Source organism: Nansenia antarctica, assembly GCF_963989245.1.
Source record: "Nansenia antarctica genome assembly, chromosome: 1".
Classification (NCBI taxonomy): domain Eukaryota; kingdom Metazoa; phylum Chordata; class Actinopteri; order Argentiniformes; family Microstomatidae; genus Nansenia; species Nansenia antarctica.
Window position 1 is genome coordinate 91,687,142 of NC_137674.1, and position 23,828 is coordinate 91,710,969.

The 23,828-nt window shown below is 42.9% G+C and overlaps 1 protein-coding gene across 1 annotated transcript in view; it reads left to right on the forward strand.

Annotated features, from left to right (window-relative positions):
• nhsa (Nance-Horan syndrome a (congenital cataracts and dental anomalies)) overlaps positions 1 to 23,828 on the forward strand; it is a gene marked incomplete at both ends in the record, with an annotated part of 79,703 nt that overhangs the window by 49,257 nt on the left and 6,618 nt on the right. The window contains 4 exons of the mRNA XM_080527236.1: positions 15,769 to 15,921; positions 18,233 to 18,369; positions 21,073 to 21,135; positions 23,572 to 23,767. Of these exons, the coding sequence (XP_080383362.1) occupies positions 15,769 to 15,921; positions 18,233 to 18,369; positions 21,073 to 21,135; positions 23,572 to 23,767 (549 nt within the window). The remainder of the gene's footprint in view (positions 1 to 15,768; positions 15,922 to 18,232; positions 18,370 to 21,072; positions 21,136 to 23,571; positions 23,768 to 23,828) is intronic.

The following is a 23,828-nucleotide window of genomic DNA, read 5'->3' on the forward strand; positions in this document are numbered from 1 at the left end:
GACAACATGGTTTTGATGTTCATATTCCCAGTTTAGGGAGACAGTTGTTCTTATTCCCAGTTTAGGGAGACAGCTGTTTACAGATAGGAAGGATGGCAGAGGAGGAGGGGAGAGAAGAGGAGAGTTAAAGAGAGGAGGGGAGAGGATTAGAATGTGTGCCTCATGCTATATGTAGCCTACTGTATAAGTAGCCTATAACGGGTCATCCTCTGACAAAATGACGCTTTACATAGCCTAGATTATTCGCCCACAAACCAGCTAATGGAAACATTTTCTTTCTTCTTATTTTTGGGGAACTTAAAATTTGCTTGACATTTTATGGAAACACGGCTTGTGTGTGTGTGTGTGTGTGTGTGTGTGTGTGTGTGTGTGTGTGTGTGTGTGTGTGTGTATGTGAAGGAGCTGGTATTCTGGAGCAGCTTGTGTTTGCAGGAATAAATGAAAAAGAGAAATTGGTAATACATTTGGCATGTATTGACTTTGACAAGACGTTTTGGGTATAGCATTTATGGAGAACGAGCCTGGTCAAGTAGAAACATGACACCATGGTAAAGAAGAGAACAGTAATACACCCTTTTTATTTAGGATTGACATCAGTTTGCATGTTCTTGAATGACATTAATTAATGTAAACATTCCTTTATAGCGAACAGACTGATCTCAACACCATACACTTTGAATAGAAAACATCTTCACAAGATGATGCTACTATGAGGCTACTATGATGCTAGTTTTATGCTATTTATGAGGCTACAGTACTATGATGAGGCTACTGTGATGTTATTATGAAGCTATTATAAGGCAACTATGATGGTTGGCAGTGTAGAGTATGATTTACTTTGGAGCGTATGTTTCAAGAGCTGACCTCCCAGCGGTGTAGCAGCAGGCCCATAATGAGGTGTCTAGAGGTCAAGAGGTGAATGTGGATGAATGCAGGCGTGACCTCCTGACCTCTCTGAGTGGCTGGGTAAAGACTAGTGAGATGCAATAACTACTTCTGTTGGCTATGCATCACTGGACCCCAGGGGTCTAGCCAGTCTGCCTTTGCTTTCCTCTTCGTTAACCAGCAGGGACAGAGTCAAAGGGTCAAAGTTGGCCAAATAAGGCGATACATGGGGTCATTTATGAGGATAAAAAAAGAATGCAGATGTATTAAATCGAACAAGGCTATTACACTTTGAGATTTGAGTGAGGTTATGGCTACGCGATGCCGAAACGCAATTTCTGAGCCAATCTGATCTCTAGCCAAACAAGCGTTTTATCAAGTTTTTCTACGTTTTATATTTGTATTTATATATATTTAGATATGTTGTTAAAGTTTGCTATTCTGTTGTTCAAAGAATAAAACTGGAACATGTATCACATGTTTGTCATTGTGTGAAAATAACAAGGATACAATCAATAATTCTGCAGCGCAATGCGCATATACATCAATCAATCAAACTTTATAGCACCAGTCATGCATTGAATGTTTGGTCACCGGCTGGTTTCAAGCGTTCTGAGACATTCGCAAGAAACTCAATGGGACAACAGCGACTGAACGAACGCCCATGCCATGCTTTCCATGCGTGCCATTTCCATCCGTGCCTAATGTCTAGCTAGACCTTTGAGCACACTTGTTACTGCTTTCAGAATTTTATTTATATAGCACATGTCATGCACTGAATGTAACTTCATGTGCTGAACAATAGTAAATAAATCACAATCCAATACATTCTCCACCATTCCCCTTATTAGTGACTGATCACATTAGTCACGCTACTAGCATCCAAAAACAAAAGAAGCTAAAATAGCCTTATCTTATCATGTACAAGTGTGAACATTGAGATAGTAGATAGCCATAACTTACACCATACAGTACATACATACATTTACATTTTTTATATTAAGTAGATGGTTTTATCCAGTGACTCTACCTCATTGTTTTCCACAATCGCTCCTGTATCAACCTCATGACACCAAATACGACCAAAAGCTTGTGCAATAAAAACTGATTTTTGCACAGTTTTGAGTGTGCGGATGCTGCTTCTTTTCACTACATTTGATACTCTTCAGCTCCAGCACCTCAACTAAATCTGATTAGGGATGAGCGGTGGTATTTTCACTATTATGAAACTGGAGGGGAAAAAAACATGCACACAAAAAAACTAAGTCAAGGCATTGGTTTGTGAAGCTCACGGCCTTTTTCCTCTCTTTTTCTCCTCCCAACAAACTGCCAAATGACAATATTCAGCCATTCCGTATAATCACAGCAACCCCTGTGAGCCGTCGCCGGGTCTGACAGGCTGACGTTACAGCCGGCGCGAAGTTCACGGACAATCAAATACGACAGATTTGTTTATCACTATGAAGTTTCAAACAGCACTATGAAGCTCATAAGTATAATAACACAATGGGAGGGGGAGGGAGAGGGGACTTGTTGTATTATTCCTTCTCGCGAAATACAGTAGCCTTGAACATTAGGCAGGAATGATTTACGCTGTGGGCAGACAGGCAAAACATCTGACATCTGCAGGTCATGTAGGCGACTTCTCTGTGGCAAATGCATTACATATGTTGCATATGAGGATTTTCAAACGGGGACGCTCTGAGCGCACTTGCCATCAGCTTGGAGCAGCGGAGGCGGGCTGCTGTACCGGAGGCGCCCTCTAGTGGCCGTAGTCTCTCAGTAACAGAGGCCCATTGTAAAGACTACAGGGGCGCTAAAAGTAGGCGAAACAGCCTCCGCGCTTCTAGTGTCAACTATTATGTTGAACTGTGAGATGGTTTGATGCTGACTGTCAACAGCCAATGTTAAAACTTTCATTTTCAGCCCATGTTGAGTCTTGTACCGTAGCAATGTTAGACGATGAGCATCAAATTACAGCCTTCCAGCATTTGCATTATGACATTTAAAACATTCAAAAACAATACTCTTGTAACCGTTGTACAACATCAGTTTAGTTCGTTTTTGACTGTTGCACAACTGTGACCCGTGGGGTGCTGTCATTATGCGTACATACATTTTTGAACACAAGAGGACAGTATAACTAAAATGTTAGTCCTGACACACTGTTGCCGTGGAGACGTCTATGGTGGAATCATTTTGTGCTGGAAAAGGTCACACTTCGGAAACATTTGAAGTTTTGTAAACTAAGTTTTCCCTTGGTACTTCCTGTGCTTCTAGACACGGTATCCTGGCTTTCTTTTCCAAAGAGATCTCACTATATCCTCCTATACAGGAGCCCTCACTCCATGTCTGGTCTGGTGGTATGTGCCACACTAGAAGTTTTGAAATGGAAAGTATTTCTAAGTCACCACAGGCCTGCTGTTGGACTTTGTTGCGGTAATACGAACCAGCTGAGAAAACAGGCCTCTCTCTGACCGAGAGAGAGAGAGAGAGAGAGAGAGAGAGAGAGAGAGAGAGAGAGAGAGACCCTACTTTAGTGGTTCACTGATGTTGTGTGATCTACAGGATGATTTCATAATCAGGAAACAAAAGAGAAAACACGATATTGGATTGGTAAATGGTCCTGTTTGTTCAAAGTCTTAGTGATGTGTGTGTGTGGTTTAGTATGGTGGCGTAGTGGTGGGCGGTTTGGAGTAGAAAGGGGTGATTGTGTTTTTGAGTGAGTTTTTGAGGTTTGATCCTAAGTGTTGCAGGTTTAAATATTTGGTCAATGGTTTCATTTGGATTTGGGTGGGAGGTTTTTTGAGGTTTTTAGAAGGTCTGAGAGATGTGCTTTTGTTTTTCGCAGTCTGATGTGTGATGTGAATGAATGAATGGTCTTTATTGTCATTAATACAGTACAGGTACCATACAACGAAATTTAGTGTTGTGATGTGATGTGTTGTGGCTTTAATCGCTGCATCTATCAGAGTAGCTTGGCATGGGTGCTCAGGGGTGGCATCTTAGGACTGAGTTTATTCAGTTGACCTGTGGTCTCGCTCTCTCTCTCTCTGTGTGATATCCTCATGGAAGAGTGAGCAGGGGGTTTTTCTTTCGTTTTGACACAGAAAATAAATCCTTTCTTCATCATCCTCTATAATGGAAACATGGTGCTGTGGGTTGGGTTTTCCCCAAACTCTCCCTCTCCGTCCCCCAGACAGACAGACAGACAGACATAATTTGGAGGTCTAGGCACTGCTCCATGTGTCATGGAGCCGTAGTATGATTTAGTTACAGCAACAGAGTGTGTGTGGGCCGGAGGCACAGGTTAGCGTCAGCGCCTTGGCCCAAGACTCAGGAAGTACAACCACTGTTGTGCTGCAATTAAATACACAAGGATGTGGGAACAAAAGTTAATGTCAAGTCAAGTCAGACGACTATGTTACTCTGCCCACAATGGTGATATTATAGACAAGGTGGATGTTGAATGAATGAATGAATTAAACAGAGAATATAGCAGTAAATCAATTGATGACTTTCAATTGGAGTTTACGAGAGGGTAAATAGATTCCACAGTCGTGAAGTGTCATGACCGTAGGCTGCCTGGTGGTTGAGGAAGCAGGCTGAGGGCCTGATTACAGCCTGGCTTCACTTTGATACATGGAGCTGAGAGAGCAGAGCAGCACTAGGTAGCAAAAAGGGCTCCCCCCCACCCTCTCCGGGGCCTCGTGGTTGGTTCGCTCCTGCCATTCCTGCCTCCCGGCCCACATCAAAGGGGGACGATGGCCCGGGGCTGCTGAACGAGTCCAGGTGAGGAGAGAGAACACACCTGAACAGGTGTGCCAGGTATGATCTAGCCCGATCTGTAGTTGGTGTGTGTGTGTGTGTGTGTGTGTGTGTGTCTGTGTCTGTGATTTGACTTCATGTAACATTAAGAAAAAAAAGGATTGAAGAGGCTTTGGCCCCGGAGCAACACATCAAGCCAGATCCAGTGCCCTGCAAAACTATTGGAAAGAGGAAGCATTTGATCTCTATACGGTTAAAGGAGAGATTCTCTACTTTAATTCAATGTTCAATGCTTGAGTAAGGCACTGAGCCCTAAATGACTCCAGGGAGACTGTCCCTGTAATCTCTAATTGTAAGTTGCTTTGGATAAAAGTGTCTGCTAAATGGTTAATGTAAGAGTCTCTAGGCACAGAGGGAGGTCGACACAGAGAAACGGTTCAATAAAGGCGTTTTACTTTGCGCACCAAGTTCAGCCACGCCCCTGGCGTGCTGAAGAGAGTCTTTTCTCCCTACTGCTAATGACGTTAACACGTCCTGGACAGCGCACGGCTGGTTTCGCCCCCCTTTCGGGTTCTGCCCGCTCCACTCCTCCTGCTGGGATCTCTCTCTCTCTCTCTCTCTCTCTCTCTCTCTCTCTCTCTCTCTCTCTCTCTCTCTCTCTCTCTCTCTCTCTCTCTCTCTCTCTCTCTCTCTCTCTCTCTCTCTCTCTCTCTCTCTCTCTCTCTCTCTCTCTCTCTCTCTCTCTCTCTCTCTCTCTCTCTCTCTCTCTCTCTCTCTCTCTCTCTCTCTCTCTCTCTCTCTCTCTCTCTCTCTCTCTCTCTCTCTCTCTCTCTCTCTCTCTCGAGCGGTTTTCACCGCCTCCTTCGCTCTCCCGAGGGAACAAACACACACAGGTTAAATAGACCAGTGGGATAACGAGTCTGATCACTGACACCTGTCCGCAATCAGCTCATCATCCCCCCCCAACGACAGTCTGGCTCCCTCTGCAGGCCAGAACACGCCATGTTCTCCACAGTTAAAATGTAAAAACATAGTCCCCCTATATCAGTTGGCTTGACAGGTGTTTCTGGTTAGTCAGGTGTGTTCCGTCACATCCTTTGTGTAGGCATAAGAGAGCTGTCAATGTCTAATATTGATTCTAGGTATCCAGCATAGCACCGCATCTGTGAAACATGGTGGAAGGGGTGCTATGGTTTAGGCATGTACTGCTGGGGCGGCAGGTAGCCTAGGGACCTTAGAGAGGCCAGCCAGCAATCAGTATCAATCCCCACCCCAGGAGGGAGCTGGATGAGTGCTGGTGACTTTGGAGGCAGGGTTGCTGGCATCATGTCTGCCATTGCTGATATGTCCTTTCACACTTAACCCCAAATTCCTCCAGGGCCAAACTACAGCTGACCCTGTGCGCCTGTTGTGTTGCAATAAATAACACATTCCGAACAATTATAATTGATTGATTGAGCTGCCACAAGAACTGGCTAACTTGTCTTAATTGATGATGTCGACAGCAGCAGCAGAATGTATTCTGAAGTGTACAGAAGCATCGTGTCTGTTTGAGTACAAGCAAATGCCTCCAAATTCATTGGCGCTTCATCATCCAGTAAGACAAAGACGCCAAATATACTGGCCCAATGTTCTTGACTGGCCTTCAGATTTCCATTCAATTCAACACGCAATTCATTTCCTGATGATAATAAGAACAACAAAACAAACAATCTGGAGATGGCTGCAGTACAGGGCTGGCAGAGCATCACCAGGCAAGATACCCAGCATCGGGTGGGGTCAATGGGTCACAGTTATTTTATGCAAAGGATTGTCAACCAAAACATGAATAGTTTATTTGGACATCATATGATTTTTTTTCTAATACTTTTGCAGCCCTGAAATAGGGGAGTATGTTTTAAAAAATGTACTTAAAATACTTCTATATTTCTGTACTTCTAAATGGTGAACCCAATCTGAAAATGAAAAAATTACATTTAATTAAAGTTGAGAATCACTGTTTTGACCCAATAGTAATTGTTTGATTTCAAATCCAATACTTGGAATAGCACTGTATATACTTTACTGGAACTGTTTGTTCCTGGCCTTTATTTGATCTCTACCTTCAGATAAAATACATTTATCTACAGGATTTAAACTGAAACCACAGTAAAGCATTGAGTACTATAAAAGTAACTGTGTTCATGGGACAGTGAAGTGGGTCAGATTTCTTTATGCTTGGTGATTGAATATCAATACTTTCCTTTACCAGCTACCAGTGGTTTAGGTTTTGTCCAGGAGTGCTCTCCTTCCTTGGTCCTTAGCCTATGGCTGTGACAGACAGACAGACAGACAGACAGACAGACATTGGCAGCTATTTGAACAGCATGCAGGGTTCTCCTCTGGATGTATTCGTGTCAACATACATGTGCCAAAAATACAGCAAAAGTCCCAAATTCACGAGGAACATCATAATGCTTTCACTTTCGCTTTAGTTTTTAACAACAATGTCGTTGGCGACCAAAGATAGTTACTAACCCATTACTAAATATGTAGTTTAATATGCTTTGAATTGTTTACATAGTGGCATAGTCAGCAGGTTCACAGCGTGGTGCAGCACTACTCTTGCATGCTTTGGGGAGAACCCTGATATGTTCTGCTGCAGCACCAGCCCAGAATGAATCATTTACATGTGTGCTGAGGGACATCATTACCCACAGTACTGACTCAGAAAGGAGAGAGAGGGGAGGGCATGCCTGCACAACTACACACACACACACACACACACACACACACACAAACACACACACCGTCTCTCCTTGCAGCAGGAAAGATCAGGGCGGTGACTGTGCTATCATCCATCCTACTACTTCTTCCACATCTGGTAGTAGAGGGCCGTGCTTAGCCTCCTGGCTGTATGAACACACCCTGAGCCCCCCACCCCAGCCCTCTCTCCACACCCTCACCTACAGTATGAACACACCCTGAGCCCCCCACCCCAGCCCTCTCTCCAGACCCTCACCTATTGTATGAACACACCCTGAGCCCCCCACCCCAGCCGTCTCTCCAGACCCTCACCTACTGTATCAACACACCCTGAGCCCCCCACCCCAGCCCTCTCTCCAGACCCTCACCTACTGTATCAACACACCCTGAGCCCCCCACCCCAGCCCTCTCTCCAGTCCTTCACCTTCTGCAGGGCGCCAGGGTCACCGTCAATGGAGGGAGTGCCAGCTTAGTGAGGATTAGAGAGGGAGACGGGTATTGACCAGCACCAGGGCTCCTCTCTTTGTGTTTCGCTAATCAGGCCTCAGGAAGGGGCTTTCTCCACCAGCCGGCTGGAAGAGCAGCCTTGTTTTTGAGACGGGAGGAGTTCCTCTCTGACGATCACTTATTGTCTCTATTTAGGTGTGAGGTACAGTGCAATCCTGTTTCTCTTTTACTGCTAAGTGTATTTGGGTCATTAGGCAAGAAAACCTACAGTTGAAGGCTATTAATGAATGGATTACCATCACAAAGGAACAATGGGGATATTTCAGAGTAGGAGTAACATACAAATTAAACTCAATCAATCTCTCTCTCTCTCTCTCTCACTCTCTCATACACACTCACACATACAGTACAACATGTAAAAAGATTACTATCTTCATTAGTTTATCTGCTCTCACAAACAACACACGCTGTCAAAACACACACACACACACACACACACACACACACACACACACAAGCCCATAGTAGTAAGGGTTAAACGCTCAGTGTTGTTTCAGTAGTGCAGATTAACACGTACTCTCTCTCTCTCTCTGCGGGCTTCTCCAGTGGACCATAAAGAGATTAGAGGTGGCCCAAGTCAGAGCCATCTGGGGGGTTGAGCTCCAGGTCAGTGTATGGCTGAGGGCAGTTGTTGTGCTGGGATGGTGTGTGTGTGTGTGGGGGGGGGCGGGGGGGGCACAGAGCAAACCCCCAGGGGCTCCACAGAGGATCAGATCAGTGGAGGAGGTAGAAGGGGAAACAGATACCTAACCTCACACACATTAGCATGGTTCTAGGCTGCTGTATGCCAATGAGGTCTGGAGGTATAGTATGCCCAGGAGAACAGCTTTCTGTTTTTTATTATTATTATTTTCATTATCTACTGTATTTTCTGATTCAGCTGCATTTGACGAGAGTTTGTATGCGTGTATAGTGTATAGTGTATGTGTATAGTGTATAGTGTATAGTGTATAGTGTATGTGAATAGTGTATAGTGTATAGTGTATGCATGCTGAGTGACTGACTATGATGTTTACATATTGGACGATCCTCTCTGCACACAGTTGATGTGAGTGGTTAATGCTGCTCTGCTGCTCTGCTGCTCTTCTGCTCGCCTGTGTCGGCTGGTGTAAATGGTTGTTTTGTTCTGCAGGTCTGTTGTGACTATTGTTGCGTTCTGCGAGCATGTGTCTGTAATAATTGTTTTTAACATTTGTGGCAGTGTTTTCCCACTCTGCAGGCAGAGTGCGTGTGTGTGTGTGTGTGTGTGTGTGTGTGTGTGTGTGTGTGTAAGGGGTTTGGCCAGAACTCCTGTCTGCGCGTGCATGTGTACATGCACGTGCGTGTGTGTGTGTGTGTGTGTGTGTGTGTGTGTGTGTAAGGGGTTTGGCCAGAACTCCTGTCTGAGCCAGCATTGAGTAATTACAGGGCTATGGCAGTCTGAGGACACAGGCTTTCATCTCTTCTCTCTCTCTCTCTCTCTCTCTCTCTCTCTCTCTCTCTCTCTCTCGCTGTCTCTCTCTCTCTCTCTCTCTCTCTCTCTCTCTCTCTCTCTCTCTCTCTCTCTCTCTCTCTCTCTGTCTCTGGGCCTTGGGGAGGTCGAGGAGGTGGATCCGGCTGGGTTTGGTGAACCTCCTGGTGCGCATGGGCTGACTGGTTGTTGTGGTGCAGATGATAGAGAGGGTCCATGACCGAGAGAAATAGTGTGTCCTGGGAGAGAGGGAGACAGAGAGAAAATTATTTGGAGTTTTAACACCTTTATTGTCCACTAGGGAATTTTGCAAACCCCTTAGAGAAGAGAGAGCAGGGGGGGGGGGGGGGGGATCACAGTCAGTAGCTTCTCTTTTCCTGTTGTTGTTCCCTCCTGTGATGTGTTCTTTAGCTGTTACCTCTGTAGGAGAAGTTAGCAGCTGAGTGTCCTGATCCCCTGTGGTGTGTGTGTTTCTCTAGCTGAGAAAGGGAATGGAGAGAGGTCAGCGGGGAGGTGATTGGCCTGCCTGGTGTTACTGTTTTCTTTGGCCTTTGGACAAAAGCCAATCCCTCCCACTATACCATTAGGTGTTAGGTGCTAAAACATGCTAGCCTTTCCTACACTGACATGACTTTCGGCGACAAATGTCCTTGCAAGCCTCGCTCAATTATCGGAGGGGACGGGGGAGATGTTGTCCTTTGTGCTCCCCTGGCTTAATGAGGGGAGAGTAGCGTTGTTCATGGCACCCCCGTAAACCAAAGGTTAGGAGCTTTGCTAGGTTCAGGTGCCAGAAGAAAAGAATTAGGAACTAAATGACAAAAGTAAGTACAAAAACGAGCAGCAACAGCAAAACAAAAACAAAGCATCCGCAACCCCAAGATGGCAAATGGTCTGAGTAGGGACTTAGTAGTAGGAACATTTTATTTATCCTTTATTTTAGCAGAGAGTCCCATTGAGAATACGGTCTCTTTTACAAGGGAGCCAGAGCAACCAACTCAAATGTTCTCTGCAGATTGTTCCAACAGTAGGGTAGTAGTAGGCACCACAACTAAAAGCAGATGTACCTAATTCGGTGGAGACCGGACATGCATAGATAGGGTGGAGAGGTAGACAGAGGCACAATCAGAGAGGCCATTAGTTTAGTCAAAATGATCCTCTTCCATTGTGGGTTGCTGGGGCACTCCTGAGCTGTGCTGATGGGAGAGACATGGTAGGCTAGTGGTGTACAGTAGTGTATGTAGTAGTAGTGTATGTAGTAGTAGTGTATGTAGTAGTAGTGTTTGTAGTAGTAGTGTTTGTAGTAGTAGTGTATGTAGTAGTAGTAGTAGTAGTAGTAGTAGTAGTAGTAGTGTATGTAGTAGTAGTGTATGTAGTAGTAGTAGTAGTAGTAGTAGTAGTAGTGTAGTAGTAGTGTATGTAGTAGTAGTAGTGTATGTAGTAGTAGTGTATGTAGTAGTAGTGTATGTAGTAGTAGTAGTAGTAGTAGTAGTAGTGTATGTAGTAGTAGTAGTGTATGTAGTAGTAGTAGTAGTAGTGTATGTAGTAGTAGTAGTAGTAGTAGTAGTAGTAGTAGTAGTAGTGTATGTAGTAGTAGTAGTAGTAGTAGTAGTAGTAGTAGTAGTAGTGTATGTAGCAGTAGTAGTAGTAGTGTATGTAGTAGTAGTAGTGTATGTAGTAGTAGTAGTAGTGTATGTAGTAGTAGTGTATGTAGTAGTAGTGTATGTAGTAGTAGTAGTAGTGTATGTAGTAGTAGTAGTAGTAGTAGTAGTAGTAGTAGTAGTAGTAGTAGTAGTAGTAGTGTATGTAGCAGTAGTAGTAGTAGTAGTGTATGTAGTAGTAGTAGTAGTGTATGTAGTAGTAGTAGTAGTGTATGTAGTAGTAGTAGTGTATGTAGTAGTAGTGTATGTAGTAGTAGTGTATGTAGTAGTAGTAGTAGTAGTGTATGTAGTAGTAGTAGTAGTAGTAGTAGTAGTAGTAGTGTATGTAGCAGTAGTAGTAGTAGTAGTAGTGTATGTAGTAGTAGTAGTAGTAGTAGTAGTGTATGTAGTAGTAGTGTATGTAGTAGTAGTAGTAGTAGTGTATGTAGTAGTAGTGTATGTAGTAGTAGTGTATGTAGTAGTAGTAGTAGTGTATGTAGTAGTAGTGTATGTAGTAGTAGTAGTAGTAGTGTATGTAGTAGTAGTAGTAGTAGTGTATGTAGTAGTAGTAGTAGTGTATGTAGTAGTAGTAGTGTATGTAGTAGTAGTAGTAGTAGTAGTAGTAGTGTATGTAGTAGTAGCAGTAGTAGTAGTAGTAGTAGTGTATGTAGTAGTAGTAGTAGTAGTAGTAGTAGTAGTGTATGTAGTAGTAGTAGTGTATGTAGTAGTAGTAGTGTATGTAGTAGTAGTAGTAGTAGTGTCTGCCTTCAACACAAAGCTTCATCTCATCCCACCAGTACACATGCACACAAACACGCAGGCACACACACACATGCACACACACACATGCACATGCACACACACACATACACACACACTCACTCACACTCACACTCACACTCACACTCATACTCACATACACACACACACACACACACACACACACACACACACACACACACACACACACACACACACACAATGGGGACACAAATGATTACCCAGTGTTTGAATAGAAGCTATTTGCAGGCAGTTTTTGTAAATCCATTGGGCTAGAAGACAGCCGCTGCCAGGTAAGGGTCATGTACACATGCTGCTCTTTGATGTGCTCCAGTAATATTCAGCACCAGTGTATCCAGCTGCTCTCTGCGTTGTAGATGGAGGGAGGGACGGGGCAGCAGATGATGTGTTTTCAGGTCAGCTGGGGTCAGCGGGGGTCAGCAGGGTGTCTCCGGTGGTGAGTTCATTTCGAGGTGTTTGTGTTTGTGTGGAAGAGAGGGGGGGTCACATTGCAGTGGATGATACAGGATGCGTTGCTCATTCTGTCCTGGCCACAGTCATGTGTTCTTGGGTACGATAGCAAAGTGTGCTATTGGGTCCACATAACTCTAACCCTAACGCTGCGTGCACACAGGGCCATTGTCATCGTCGTTCTGGCGCAACCTGTTGGGATGGACTTGACGTACTTCAACGTGCGATGCAGACGCAACAACTCTACTCGTGTTGCTAGCGAAGTTTCCCACAGAAGTGGGGAAAAAAACGTCAGATCAGATATATAAACGGGTTATTTTGATAAACTGGACACATTTTGTGAATATATATGGTTACTTTCTCGCCTGAAAACATATACAAACTTCATAAAATGACATATTAACACTTGTAGAGCCAAATTACAGATTTTAGCCAATGGCGGCCAAAATTGAGGATTTAAAATCTGAGGCGAGAGCTCCGGACAAGAAACTACTTCCGGTTTACTTCCGGATCCAACGCAACGCAAAAAGCTGACATTTTTTGACTGATTGCCGCACCCTGACGGTCAAGAAACGCAATGCAGAGCAAGGCAACTGATCAACGCAACGGCCCCATTGAGATGAATGACTTCCGGTGCAACGCAATGGCCCTGTGTGCACGCAGCGTAACCCTAACCCTACCCCTACCCCTTTTTCTGATTGACTTTCATTGACTACTCTCTTTGGTTCTCGTGTTGACAGACATCAATAGCAAACTCCAAAAACAAATGCAAAGTCTAGAATCAAGACTTAACACTGACAGCTCTGGTATGCCTGCACCAATGATGTGACAGAACACACCTGACTTACCAGAAACAACTGTCTATCCAATTGGCCCATTACTTTTAGGTACCTGAAATAGGGGGACCATGCATAAAATGTGTTGTCATTTCTGAATGGTGAAACCAATCTGTTTCCAACTTTATAAAGACATGTTGTCTTTCCTTGCTTTAACAAATGGTGGCTCTACAAATTAAAGACAATTAAAGAATTCACTAAAGATATTTGAAAGACATAACATTTTTAAGTTGAACTTCTGCTCGAAATTTGTAGTGATGCCTCCAGGTAATTAGAGTATGAATTTGAAATAGCCAAATTAATAATTAATGAATAAGTATGTATATATATATATATACACTCAGTGAACATTTTATTAGGAACACTATACTAATACAGGATAGGGCCTCCCTTATCTCAAACCAGCCTCAATCCTTGTGGCATTGATTCCACAAGATGTTTGAAAAATGTCTTTGAAATTCTAGTCCATGATGACATGATTGCATCACGCAATTCCTGCAGAATTTTCAAGGTGTGAATCTCCCGTACTACCACATAGGTGATAGGACAGTATATTATGTTAGGTTGTTTTGTATTGCATTCTATTACATTATCTATTTATAAAACAAGACATCCCTTGCATTGCACACTTGCTGTATTCAGGAGATCAGGACTGCAGTGCTGTATTGAGATTCTGACCTAGATTTGTCTGCCCTAATACTCCTGCCTACTAATGGCTGAGTATGGGGTTGTGAGGTAGTTGAGATGGCGGAGGCCGGGGGGGGGGGGGGGGGGCGGTTGCTGCTTACCGTACATACATATTTATTTGTGTATGTGTGCGTGTAATCTGAGCGTGAGAGTGTTGTCTCAAATCACCTTTTCACTGTAATGGAAGGTGCTGTGGTTGGATACAGACATGGGTGCGGTCACTCTCGTTAGGGGTCAAGGTTCAGGGGATCAAAGCTCAGGTGTCAGGTTCCATAGCTGCCCATTGTTTGGCTACAGCTGATGCTGCACACACACACACACACACACACACACACACAGACACATATTCACTAACACAGGCTTGCGCACACACACATACACGTACACACACACACACACACACACACACACACATATTCACTAACACAGGCTTGCACACACACACGCACATACAACCTCATTCACTCTCATGCACACACTATAAAGGGAATGCTCCTTTGTCATACCATTACTATAAATCAACAACACTTCTGAATGCCTCTGGCAGAGGTTGTGGATTTATGTAGGATCCTCCCAGGTGAACCTGACACCCTGCACAGACATTAACATACATCTGGGAATTGATTCAAGCCGCTGAATAAATAGGTTCCTCATGTGTTTATGGCCCGTGTGTTAGGGTTGTTTTATGACAGCCAAAGGCTCCTCACACCACAGAAAATACCCTGGGGTTCAGGATTTATCATAAGAGTTGCTGTACAGCAGTAACAGAAGCATTTAACCCCTTAGATTGGGCTGAAACGGCGATGATCTGATATCGTTTGCACCCAATGGCTACACGACTTCCACAGCTGAGACGGTGAAAATACGAAAACTCTGTGAGGGCCATAATAATAATAATAATAATAATAGCTTTTATTTGTATAACTTTTCCTGCAAACTTTGAATGAAACAGATGACCCAACCATTCGCAAGACTTGTGCTATAAATAGCCTACACTTGATAAACCAGTGCTGTGATATTAGTGATCTCTTAGAAACATCTTAGCAAGAGGCACTTCAACAATTATCATAAAGTTTATTATGCATCAGCTCTTTTTATACAACCTAAGTTTACACAGATTAATAACGTATGCATGCCATATCTTTGATGCAGACGTAATGTAAGTGGAGAGGAGATTGATCGGGACTGAGTTGACATTACTACCGAATTAATGAAAATGAATGAATTTCTATTATTTTACGGTACTGTCTCAATTATATTTTAATAATTTTCTGATTAAAAATAGAGAAGAAGCTTGTGTGGCCAGAGATCCAAATTGCGTTTGGTTGTGGTTTTGTCATTGTGTAGCCTAGGCCTAAGCCAGCCACAATTACATTTCCTTCTTTCAGCAAGATTTGGATAGGAAAATATTATCATGAAACCTGAAGATTTGGTCACGTTCAAATTCTATTCAGTTTGACAGAATGTGTGAGAGCTGGGTTTTTTTTTTCTAAAAAGATTTTGATTTGTTTATTGTTACCTGTGGCGGAATATGAATGATTCCTCTGTAGCCTCAGCCTCATGTAATCACATTGATATGAAATACACAACAAGCTGTATGAGGAGATGGTTTACTGTTGGGCTTCATTGTGTAGCTGAGACCCACAGGGATGTTTCAGTCCTGTAGTGGGGTGGAAGGAACCTGTAATCACAACCCAACTAGTACACACTAGACCCAACTAGTACACACTAGACTCCATGGTGCACTTTGGTGCATGTGCAGATTGGTATAATTTAGAACACTGCTGCTTTGCCTGGACATGATGTTAAACTGACTCTCTCTCTCTCTCTCTCTCTCTCTCTCTCTCTCTCTCTCTCTCTCTCTCTCTCTCTCTCTCTCTCTCTCTCTCTCTCTCTCTCTCTCTTCTCTCTCTCTCACTCCCTCCCTCCCTCCCTCTTTCTCTCTCTCTTCCTCTCACTCCCTCGCTCGCTCCCTCCCTCCCTCCTTCTTTCTTCCTCACAGCCGTGTCTAACCTGGATGTGGAGAGTAAGCTGACAGACCACTACCAGGCCCCATGGCACCAGCAGAGGAACGTGTTCCACCCCTCCAGCAGGCCACCATGTGTGGAGGAGCTCCACCGCCACGCCACCCAGAGCATGAGGGCGCTGCACAGAGGTGACGACTGGAGCCCTGACCACCGCTCACACACTCATTCATCAGTCCACACAGATCTGTGTTTGTGACACTACAAGCAACGCTCTCTCTCTCACTGACTGGCTGATGCTTGATCACTAGCTTGCTCACTCACACTCACACTCTCTCTTTCTCTTTCTCTCTTTCTTTCTTTTTTTCCTTTTGCTATCTATCTATCTATATCTATCTATCTATCTATCTATCTATCTATCTATCTATCTATCTATCTACAGTAGTATAATGATGAGTAGATAGATAGATAGATAGATAGATACAGTAGATACTGTCTCCTTGTCACATATGTTTGTTTCAGAGAATCTGTTTGTTTTTGTTTTGCATCATTGCGCAAAGGCATTTCTGGGACACGTCCCTCATCCCTCCGTAAAGGTATGAGGCATTCTGGGTTTGGGGAAAGCACCATACTGCCCTCTAGTGAATATATAGTGTTACTGTGGTAATGTTAGTGCAATAGTGTAGTACTATTGTGTATCATTTCCCTAGTTTTAGTTTGTCCCATGAATGTGTGGTTAACCCTATTCTATCCCGTCTGTGTTTTGTGGTTAATTAATGCAGTGTGCACCCCCCCCTTTTAAACATGTGTGTGTGTATATATATTTGGACACAGACAGAATTGTGACAGAATTGTGGTTATTTTAGCTGTTTACCAAGTTCGGTTCAAGTTCAATCTTCAAGTTACAGTTATATAATGAATATGGGCTTAAAGTGCAGACTCTCAGCTTTAGGGTAAGGGTATTCACATCCAAATTGAAGGAAGGGTTTAGGAATTACAGCTTTTTAATATGGAGCCCCTCTTTTTCAAGGGACCAAAAGTAATTGGACAATTGACTGAAAAGCTGTTTCATGGGCCAGTGTGGGCTATTCCTTCATTATTTCTTGTGTCTATCGTGTGGCATTTGCATTTGGAAGCTGTTGCTGTATACGCACAACATGCAGTCAACGGACCTCTCAATGCAAGTGAAACAGGCCATCCTTACGCTGCAAAAACAAACAGAAAATCCATCAGATAGATAGCGGGAACAGTAGTAGTGGCAAAATTAACTGTTCGGTACATTCTGGGGGAAAAAGAACGCACTGGTGAGCTCGGCACCACAAAAACATCTGTACGTCCATGGAAGACAAGAGTGGTGGATGATCACAGGAAAAACCCCTTCACAACATCCAGCCAAGTGAAGAACAGTCTTCAGGAGGTAGGCATATCATTATCCAAGTGTACCATAAAGGGAAGACTTCACACAAGCAAATACAGAGGGTTCACCACAAGGTGCAAGCCATTCATAAGCCTCATGAATAGAAAGGCCAGATTAGACTTTGCCAAAAAACATCTAAAAAAAGCCAGCCCTGTTCTGGAACAGCATTCTTTGGACAGATTAAACTAAGATCAACCTGTATCAGAATGATGGGAAGAAAAAAGTATGGAGAAGGCTTGGAACGGCTCATGATCCGATGCATACCACATCATCTGTAAAAGAAAACGTGGAGGTAGTGTGATGACATGGACATGCATGGCTTCCAATGGCACTGGGTCACTAGTGTTTATTGATGATGTGACAGAAGACAGAAGCAGACAGATTAATTCTGAAGTGTTTAGGGATAAACACTGTTTAGGGATAAATCTGTCTGCTCAGATTCAATCTAATTCAGCAAAGTTGATTGGATGGTGCTTCACAATACAGACAATGACCCAAAGCATACTGCGTAAGCAACCCAGGAGTTTTTTAAGGCAAAGAAGTGGAATATTCTGCAATGGCCAGAGTCAATCACCTGATCTCAACCCGATCAAGCATGCATTTCACTTGCTGAAGACAAAACTAAAGGCAGAAAGACCCACGAACACACAACAACTGAAGACTGCTGCAGTAAAGGCCTGGCAAAGCATCACAAAGGAGGAAACCCATCATTTGGTGATGTCCATGGGTTCCGGACTTCAGGCAGTCATTGCCTGCAAAGGATTCTCAACAAAGTATTGAAAATGAACATTTTATTTATGATTATGTTAATTTGTCCAATTACTTTTGAGCTCCTGAAAATAGGGGACTGTGTATAAAAATGGTTGCAATTCCTAAACGTTTCATACAATATTTGTGTTCAACCCCTTGAATTAAAGCTGAAAGTCTGCACTTCAATTACATCTTGATTGTTTCATTTCAAATCCATTGTGGTGGCATACAGAGACAGAATTATGGAAATTGTGTCACTGTCCAAATACTTCCGGACCTAACTGTATGTCTCTTTTCAAGTATTGACACGTAGTACTGATGTGTGTGTGTTGCAGATCACCAGCAGAGACAGCGAGCAAGCAGCAGGGAGCGCAGAGTGACCATCTCCATCTCGGTGGCGCCCCCTATGCCCACATATCCCTCACCATGCACCCTCAGGCGGCAGGAGCAGAGAAGCAGGCACTTGGAAACGGTAAGAGGTCTTCCACAACACTCTCCACACAGAAGACATACAGTATATACTCTGTCTCAATGTGGCAAACATCCGTGGTTTGGAGTGGCTACACCAAATGCACAATTATCTGGTTAAAGATTACTTCAGATGGTTCCTTACCTAGAAAGTAATCCATGGTTCAGAGATGTTAGAATAGCCACTACTAACCTCAGCTAACTTTAGCCACAGCTAACAAAACAACCACTAACAAAACCAACAATGGGAGTGATTGGGGAACACAAATTGTTTAAATATTTGAGGCCAAATCACCTCAAAGTTACTTTCAACCAAGTCAAAAAAGTACATTTAAGGGGATTTGGCCACAATGTTGAACTTTTGTTTAATTCCCCAATCACTCCCATTGTTTTTGTTTGCAAAATTGGTTTTGAAATAGTGAACTATCCTTTGTAATAGCCTCATGTTGGAACTCATACATGCAGTGAATAGATCCTAAAACTATTATTCTCTACTACGTTGAAGAACAGAGTAGTTGTGTATTGCCTCTCTAAACGCTCGAAGCTATGATATTCAGATTTGATGATACATGTAAGCACCTTTTTTAATGAAACACATGTACATGTGAATTTGGTTTGACTAGGAGAGGACAATGAGAGAGGCAGAGACACAGTCACTGCAGAGAAAGGTAGAATGACCTTGTAGATCTGTTGCATCAGCATGAGTCATTCGGTGCATCTGTGTACAGACATATTGAATGCTGACATAGGGACATAGGGACTCATTTCATAGATTGTCTTTGAAAATGTTTTTTTCCCCCATTTGTTTTTTTGACCCTTCATGTCTGTCTGTGGTAATGTGCTGGTGAATGTGGAAGCATTGAGTCCACTTTATTCAATAAGATTGTGAAACTGTCTTTGACATTTTTTTTGTCTGCATGCATCTAGTCAGATTTATTTATAACTTTTCATCCAGAAAGAAATAAGCATTGCATTGTTCATTTACGCAGTATATTAATTTCGATGCAATGTATGTCCTACTACCAAGCCACAGGAGAGACCTGTTAGAGATGTGGAAACCCGACTTGTACATATACAGGTAAACAGGACAGAGGCAATCCTTTTCCTTGTAGTATTTTGGCGTTTCTTTTTCACTCTTTTTTTCCCCAATAATATGATAATTTTTTTCAGCACACTCAGATATGAGTTTCTTTCAGCACACTCAGATATGAGTCTTTCTTCAGTCACTCATCAGTGGAAGTTACATCCATGATCCGCATGAACCATTCATCCATGATCCTTTGCAGGTTAAGAGAGATCACAGGGACCATTTGCAGAGACCTGTTAATGTCTGCCTTTACAGGAAATATACTGTATAACTCATTACTTGTTTCTACCTACAGCTCACTAAGTAGCAGATTTGGGTAGAAGGTAGGGGTGTAACGGATCACGGATAATCCGTTGATCCGTTCGGATCGCCCTCCACGGTTCGGAACGCATGTGTACCGCGGATCAAAAAAAAAAAAAAAAAACGTATAATTTTTTTTTCGTTTTTTTTTTTGCTTTTCTTTCTAACACCAGGAACAACATTCATTCACTCATCTCTGTCCCACTTATATCACGTCATATCACCCGCTAAGCAGCCTGGGTGATTGTGTAAACACACAAAAAAAGTACTCTGTTACGTACTCACTCCACGTGAAGCTGGGAATCCACAGCAACAAGTATCATGGCGAGTGCTAGCAACGTTGGCGAACTGGAAAGGCCTCCCTCGTCATTGAAATCACATGTATGGGAGCACTTTGGCTTCCCTGTTACTTATAATAATGATGGAAGGAGGGAGGTCGATAAGAAAGTTACGGTGTGTACCCTCACAATGCCATGATGGCAAGACGCTACCTGGCTGTGCCGGCTACTTCAGTTCCTAGCGAGAGGGTGTTCTCCACAGCAGGAGACATAGTGACTGCAAATAGGTCTGCCCTCTCCCCAGACAATGTGGACATCCTCATATTTTTGAAAATGAATATGAAGTTATAAGCTTGAGGCTGCTTTGCTTTATTTACTTTTTTTTCTTACCATGTTTAAAGGATTTCACTTTATTATTTAGGTAAAGTTAGGTTTCACTTGGCAACCAGATTGCAGCAGTGATGTTATATATATATGTTGTTATATATATATATATATATATATATATGTTGTTATATATAGATGTTATACTGTATATATATGTGATATATATATCAGTTTTGACATCTTGAATGTTGTTTTTTTGTTTCACACATTAAAAGTGGTGTTTTTACAGAATTCAAGGAAATTGTTGTTTTTATAAAAAAAAAAAATGTTTTGTGTTGATCCGAAAAATGATCCGATCCGTGACTCAAAATCCGTGACACGATCCGATCCGTGAGTTAGGTGATCCGTTACACCCCTAGTAGAAGGTGTCCATCTTCTTTACTAATGACTCACTTTTCCAGGTCATACACCCATGCCTGGTAGCTAGTTGTGAGTCTCTGTCACGCTCTCTACATCCACCTGTTCTTCCACTCTCTTCAAGTCTACCCTCCCTCACTGGATGCATTTTCCTGTCTGGAAAATGTTTATGTTTTTTCCTTTCATTCGTTTTCCATGGTGTTGTGGTTTGAATGAGCTCCCTCAATGTGACTTTGAATCTATTGTCATCGTCATTAATTGTTTCCTACTTTTTGTTTTTTGCCATTTTATGTTGTAGTTTGAAAACACCCGCTCCTCCTCCCCCACTGAATGCTGCCACTTCTCTCCCTGGAGCAGAAAGGTATTGTCCTCCCCTCCCCTCCCTCTCTCCCTCCCCTCCCTCCCCTAGTCACTGACTTGTATGTGTGCCTGTGTATGTTCTCCTAACATTACAACGTTTCTGGAACATTCTCTCACCGTTTCTGTTTTCTCTGTTGTTTTTCAATTTTTCCCAATGTGTGTCAGCATCCACAAAAAAACATTGCCTCTTTCCCTACTATAAAAAAAGGAAATTGATACAAATGTTAATACTTGCTTGATACTCCATACAGATTTAAGAAACAGGATTAATAATATTTTATACACTTTGACACATCCGACATTCACAGAGCAAACTATTGTTTTGGTAGTTCATATGAAGGGTCTGGCTAGTTGTGCTGTAGTATGTGTGGAATGTGTGTGTAGCAGCTTCACTGACTGAGGCACAGCAGCCAGGGATTTCATAATGATACGGTTTGCAGGATGAAGCTTATGTCTGTGATTACCCATGATTCCTCTGTGCTGCGGTTACCCTAAAACACTGCCTGAGCGAGTGGACAGCCAGAGAGACGTTTTTTCTCAGATTTCTGTTTCAGATGTTGATACCAAAGAGTCTCTTTCTCCCCCTCTCTCCTTCCCCCCCTCTCTCTCCTTCTATCCCCTGTTTAGTCCTCATGAATGACATTCTTTTAAACATCACCCCTGAGATCCCCTCTCTAATGAAAATAGCCTTTGGATGGGGGCCATACACAACCCCCAAAATTTTGCCTTTGCCTTTTTATTGCCTACGACCTCCTCTCTTTCCCTCCCTCCCTCTCTCTCTCTCCCACTCTATCTCTCTCTCTTGTTCTCTGTCTCCTCCTTTCTTACTCCCCCTCCCTCCCTTCCTCCTTCACTTTCTCATCCTCTCTCACTCATACCCTCTTTTAAACTAATGTGCCTTTCTATTCTAAAAACAAATCAGCTGTAAATGCACTCCCTTTGATTATTTTTGTTTTTTTAACTTTTTTTTTACTATTTAGGAGATGTTTCCTAGGAAACAGGCTTGTTTTGTGGCCAGTGTTTTGTCAGGGCCTCATTGGTCTGCTGGGAAAAGAGCACAAAGGCCTAAAGAGCCGTCTTTAACACAGGGTAGGGTATGTGTGTGTGTGTGTGTGTGTGTGTGTGTGTGAGGGGGGGGGGGGGTAGTTTAGCCTGAGAATCACGCCCAGTCTTACATGTCCCCCTCTGTAAGAATGAAACGGTAAGCGCACTTTTCCCCAAATGTATTCAGCATGGAGACTTAAGACAAATCTGTGTTACCATGTGCCAAGAGAGAAGCACCAAAAACATTTTAGTTTGGCTCGCAGATATGGTACTGACATTTCGGGAAGTGGAATACTTGATAGAGTGTTTTGTCATTTGAGAGTGAGTATACCAGTTGTGTTCTCCTGAATCTGGTAGGCAGACAAGCACCAATGCGAAGCAGTTCTTTTCAGTTGCTTTGCAGTACAGTCATAATTGCTGACACATTGTCTGAGCTGAGTTTGTTTTGTCTTGAAATTACTGCTTTCTTCTGTTACTTCTTTCTTTTTAATGTTCAGTTTGTTGTTGTTGTTGTTGTTGTTGTTGTTGTTGTTGTTTCACACAGTTGGCGAATTATTGTGTTCTGATAGCTGATGTGCAGCCTGCATTATGGCCAAATGTAGGCTATAGCTTATATTCAGCATACAGATACTTTACTGTAATTTAAGTGTTAGATGTCAACCCTGAGTCAATTCTGATACAGTATATGCCCAACGTGGTGAACCATGTCTCAAATTATATACGCCTATCTTTCCATGTTTTCATGGAAACTCTGATTGTATCCTCCTTATTTTTCTCATACATACTTATAACTTATCCCTCTTTATATACTACTACTACTACTACTACTACTACTACTACTACTACTACTACTACTACTACTACTACTACTACTACTACTACCACAACCATTACCACGACTACGACTACGACTACTACTACTAATAATAATAATAATATAATAATTTTATTTATAAAGGGCTTTTCAGGGACTCAAAGACGCTGAATATACATTTTAAATGATGTTCTTGTGCATGCTTTATTAACTGATGACTAAATGTTGTTATTATATTACTATGTCGGCCCACCAATTTTGTACAACTCAAACTCACTTAAGCATGCCTTTTATTGCCTCTATTGCTTAAAAGAGGTCTCAAACTCAGTTCATGGAAGGGCATGATTTCATTATAACCTGTCTTTGCCTTAGCTCAATCATTGCTCACAAGCTAAATAGGTTACACTGTATACTGAGCACATTACTGTAGTAGGCTACAGTATACACATGGCCATTTTAGGAGCTGAGTTTGAGCAATCCACCCATTAACCCCTAAAAGAACATCCTCATTGACATGTAACTCCAGCTAACCGCTGTAGCCTAGTCTAACCTGACCATGTCATTGTCCATCTGTTCCAGGCCCCTCCACCGACTGACCCTGATGCGGAGGTTGTGGCGCTAGGCCACCGGCCCAAGTGTCCCATCCTTAACGTCCCTTCCACCCTAGACAAGCAGACTAACTGGTCTAAAGCACTGCCGCTGCCCACCCCAGAGGAGAGAATGAAAAGTGACTCCCGAGTCATCACCTCATGTGTCATCCCCATAAATGTCACGGGTAAATCTGGAGCACCTTCTAATTCCTGTGTGTCTCTTAACGTGTGTTGGTGTGTGTCCAC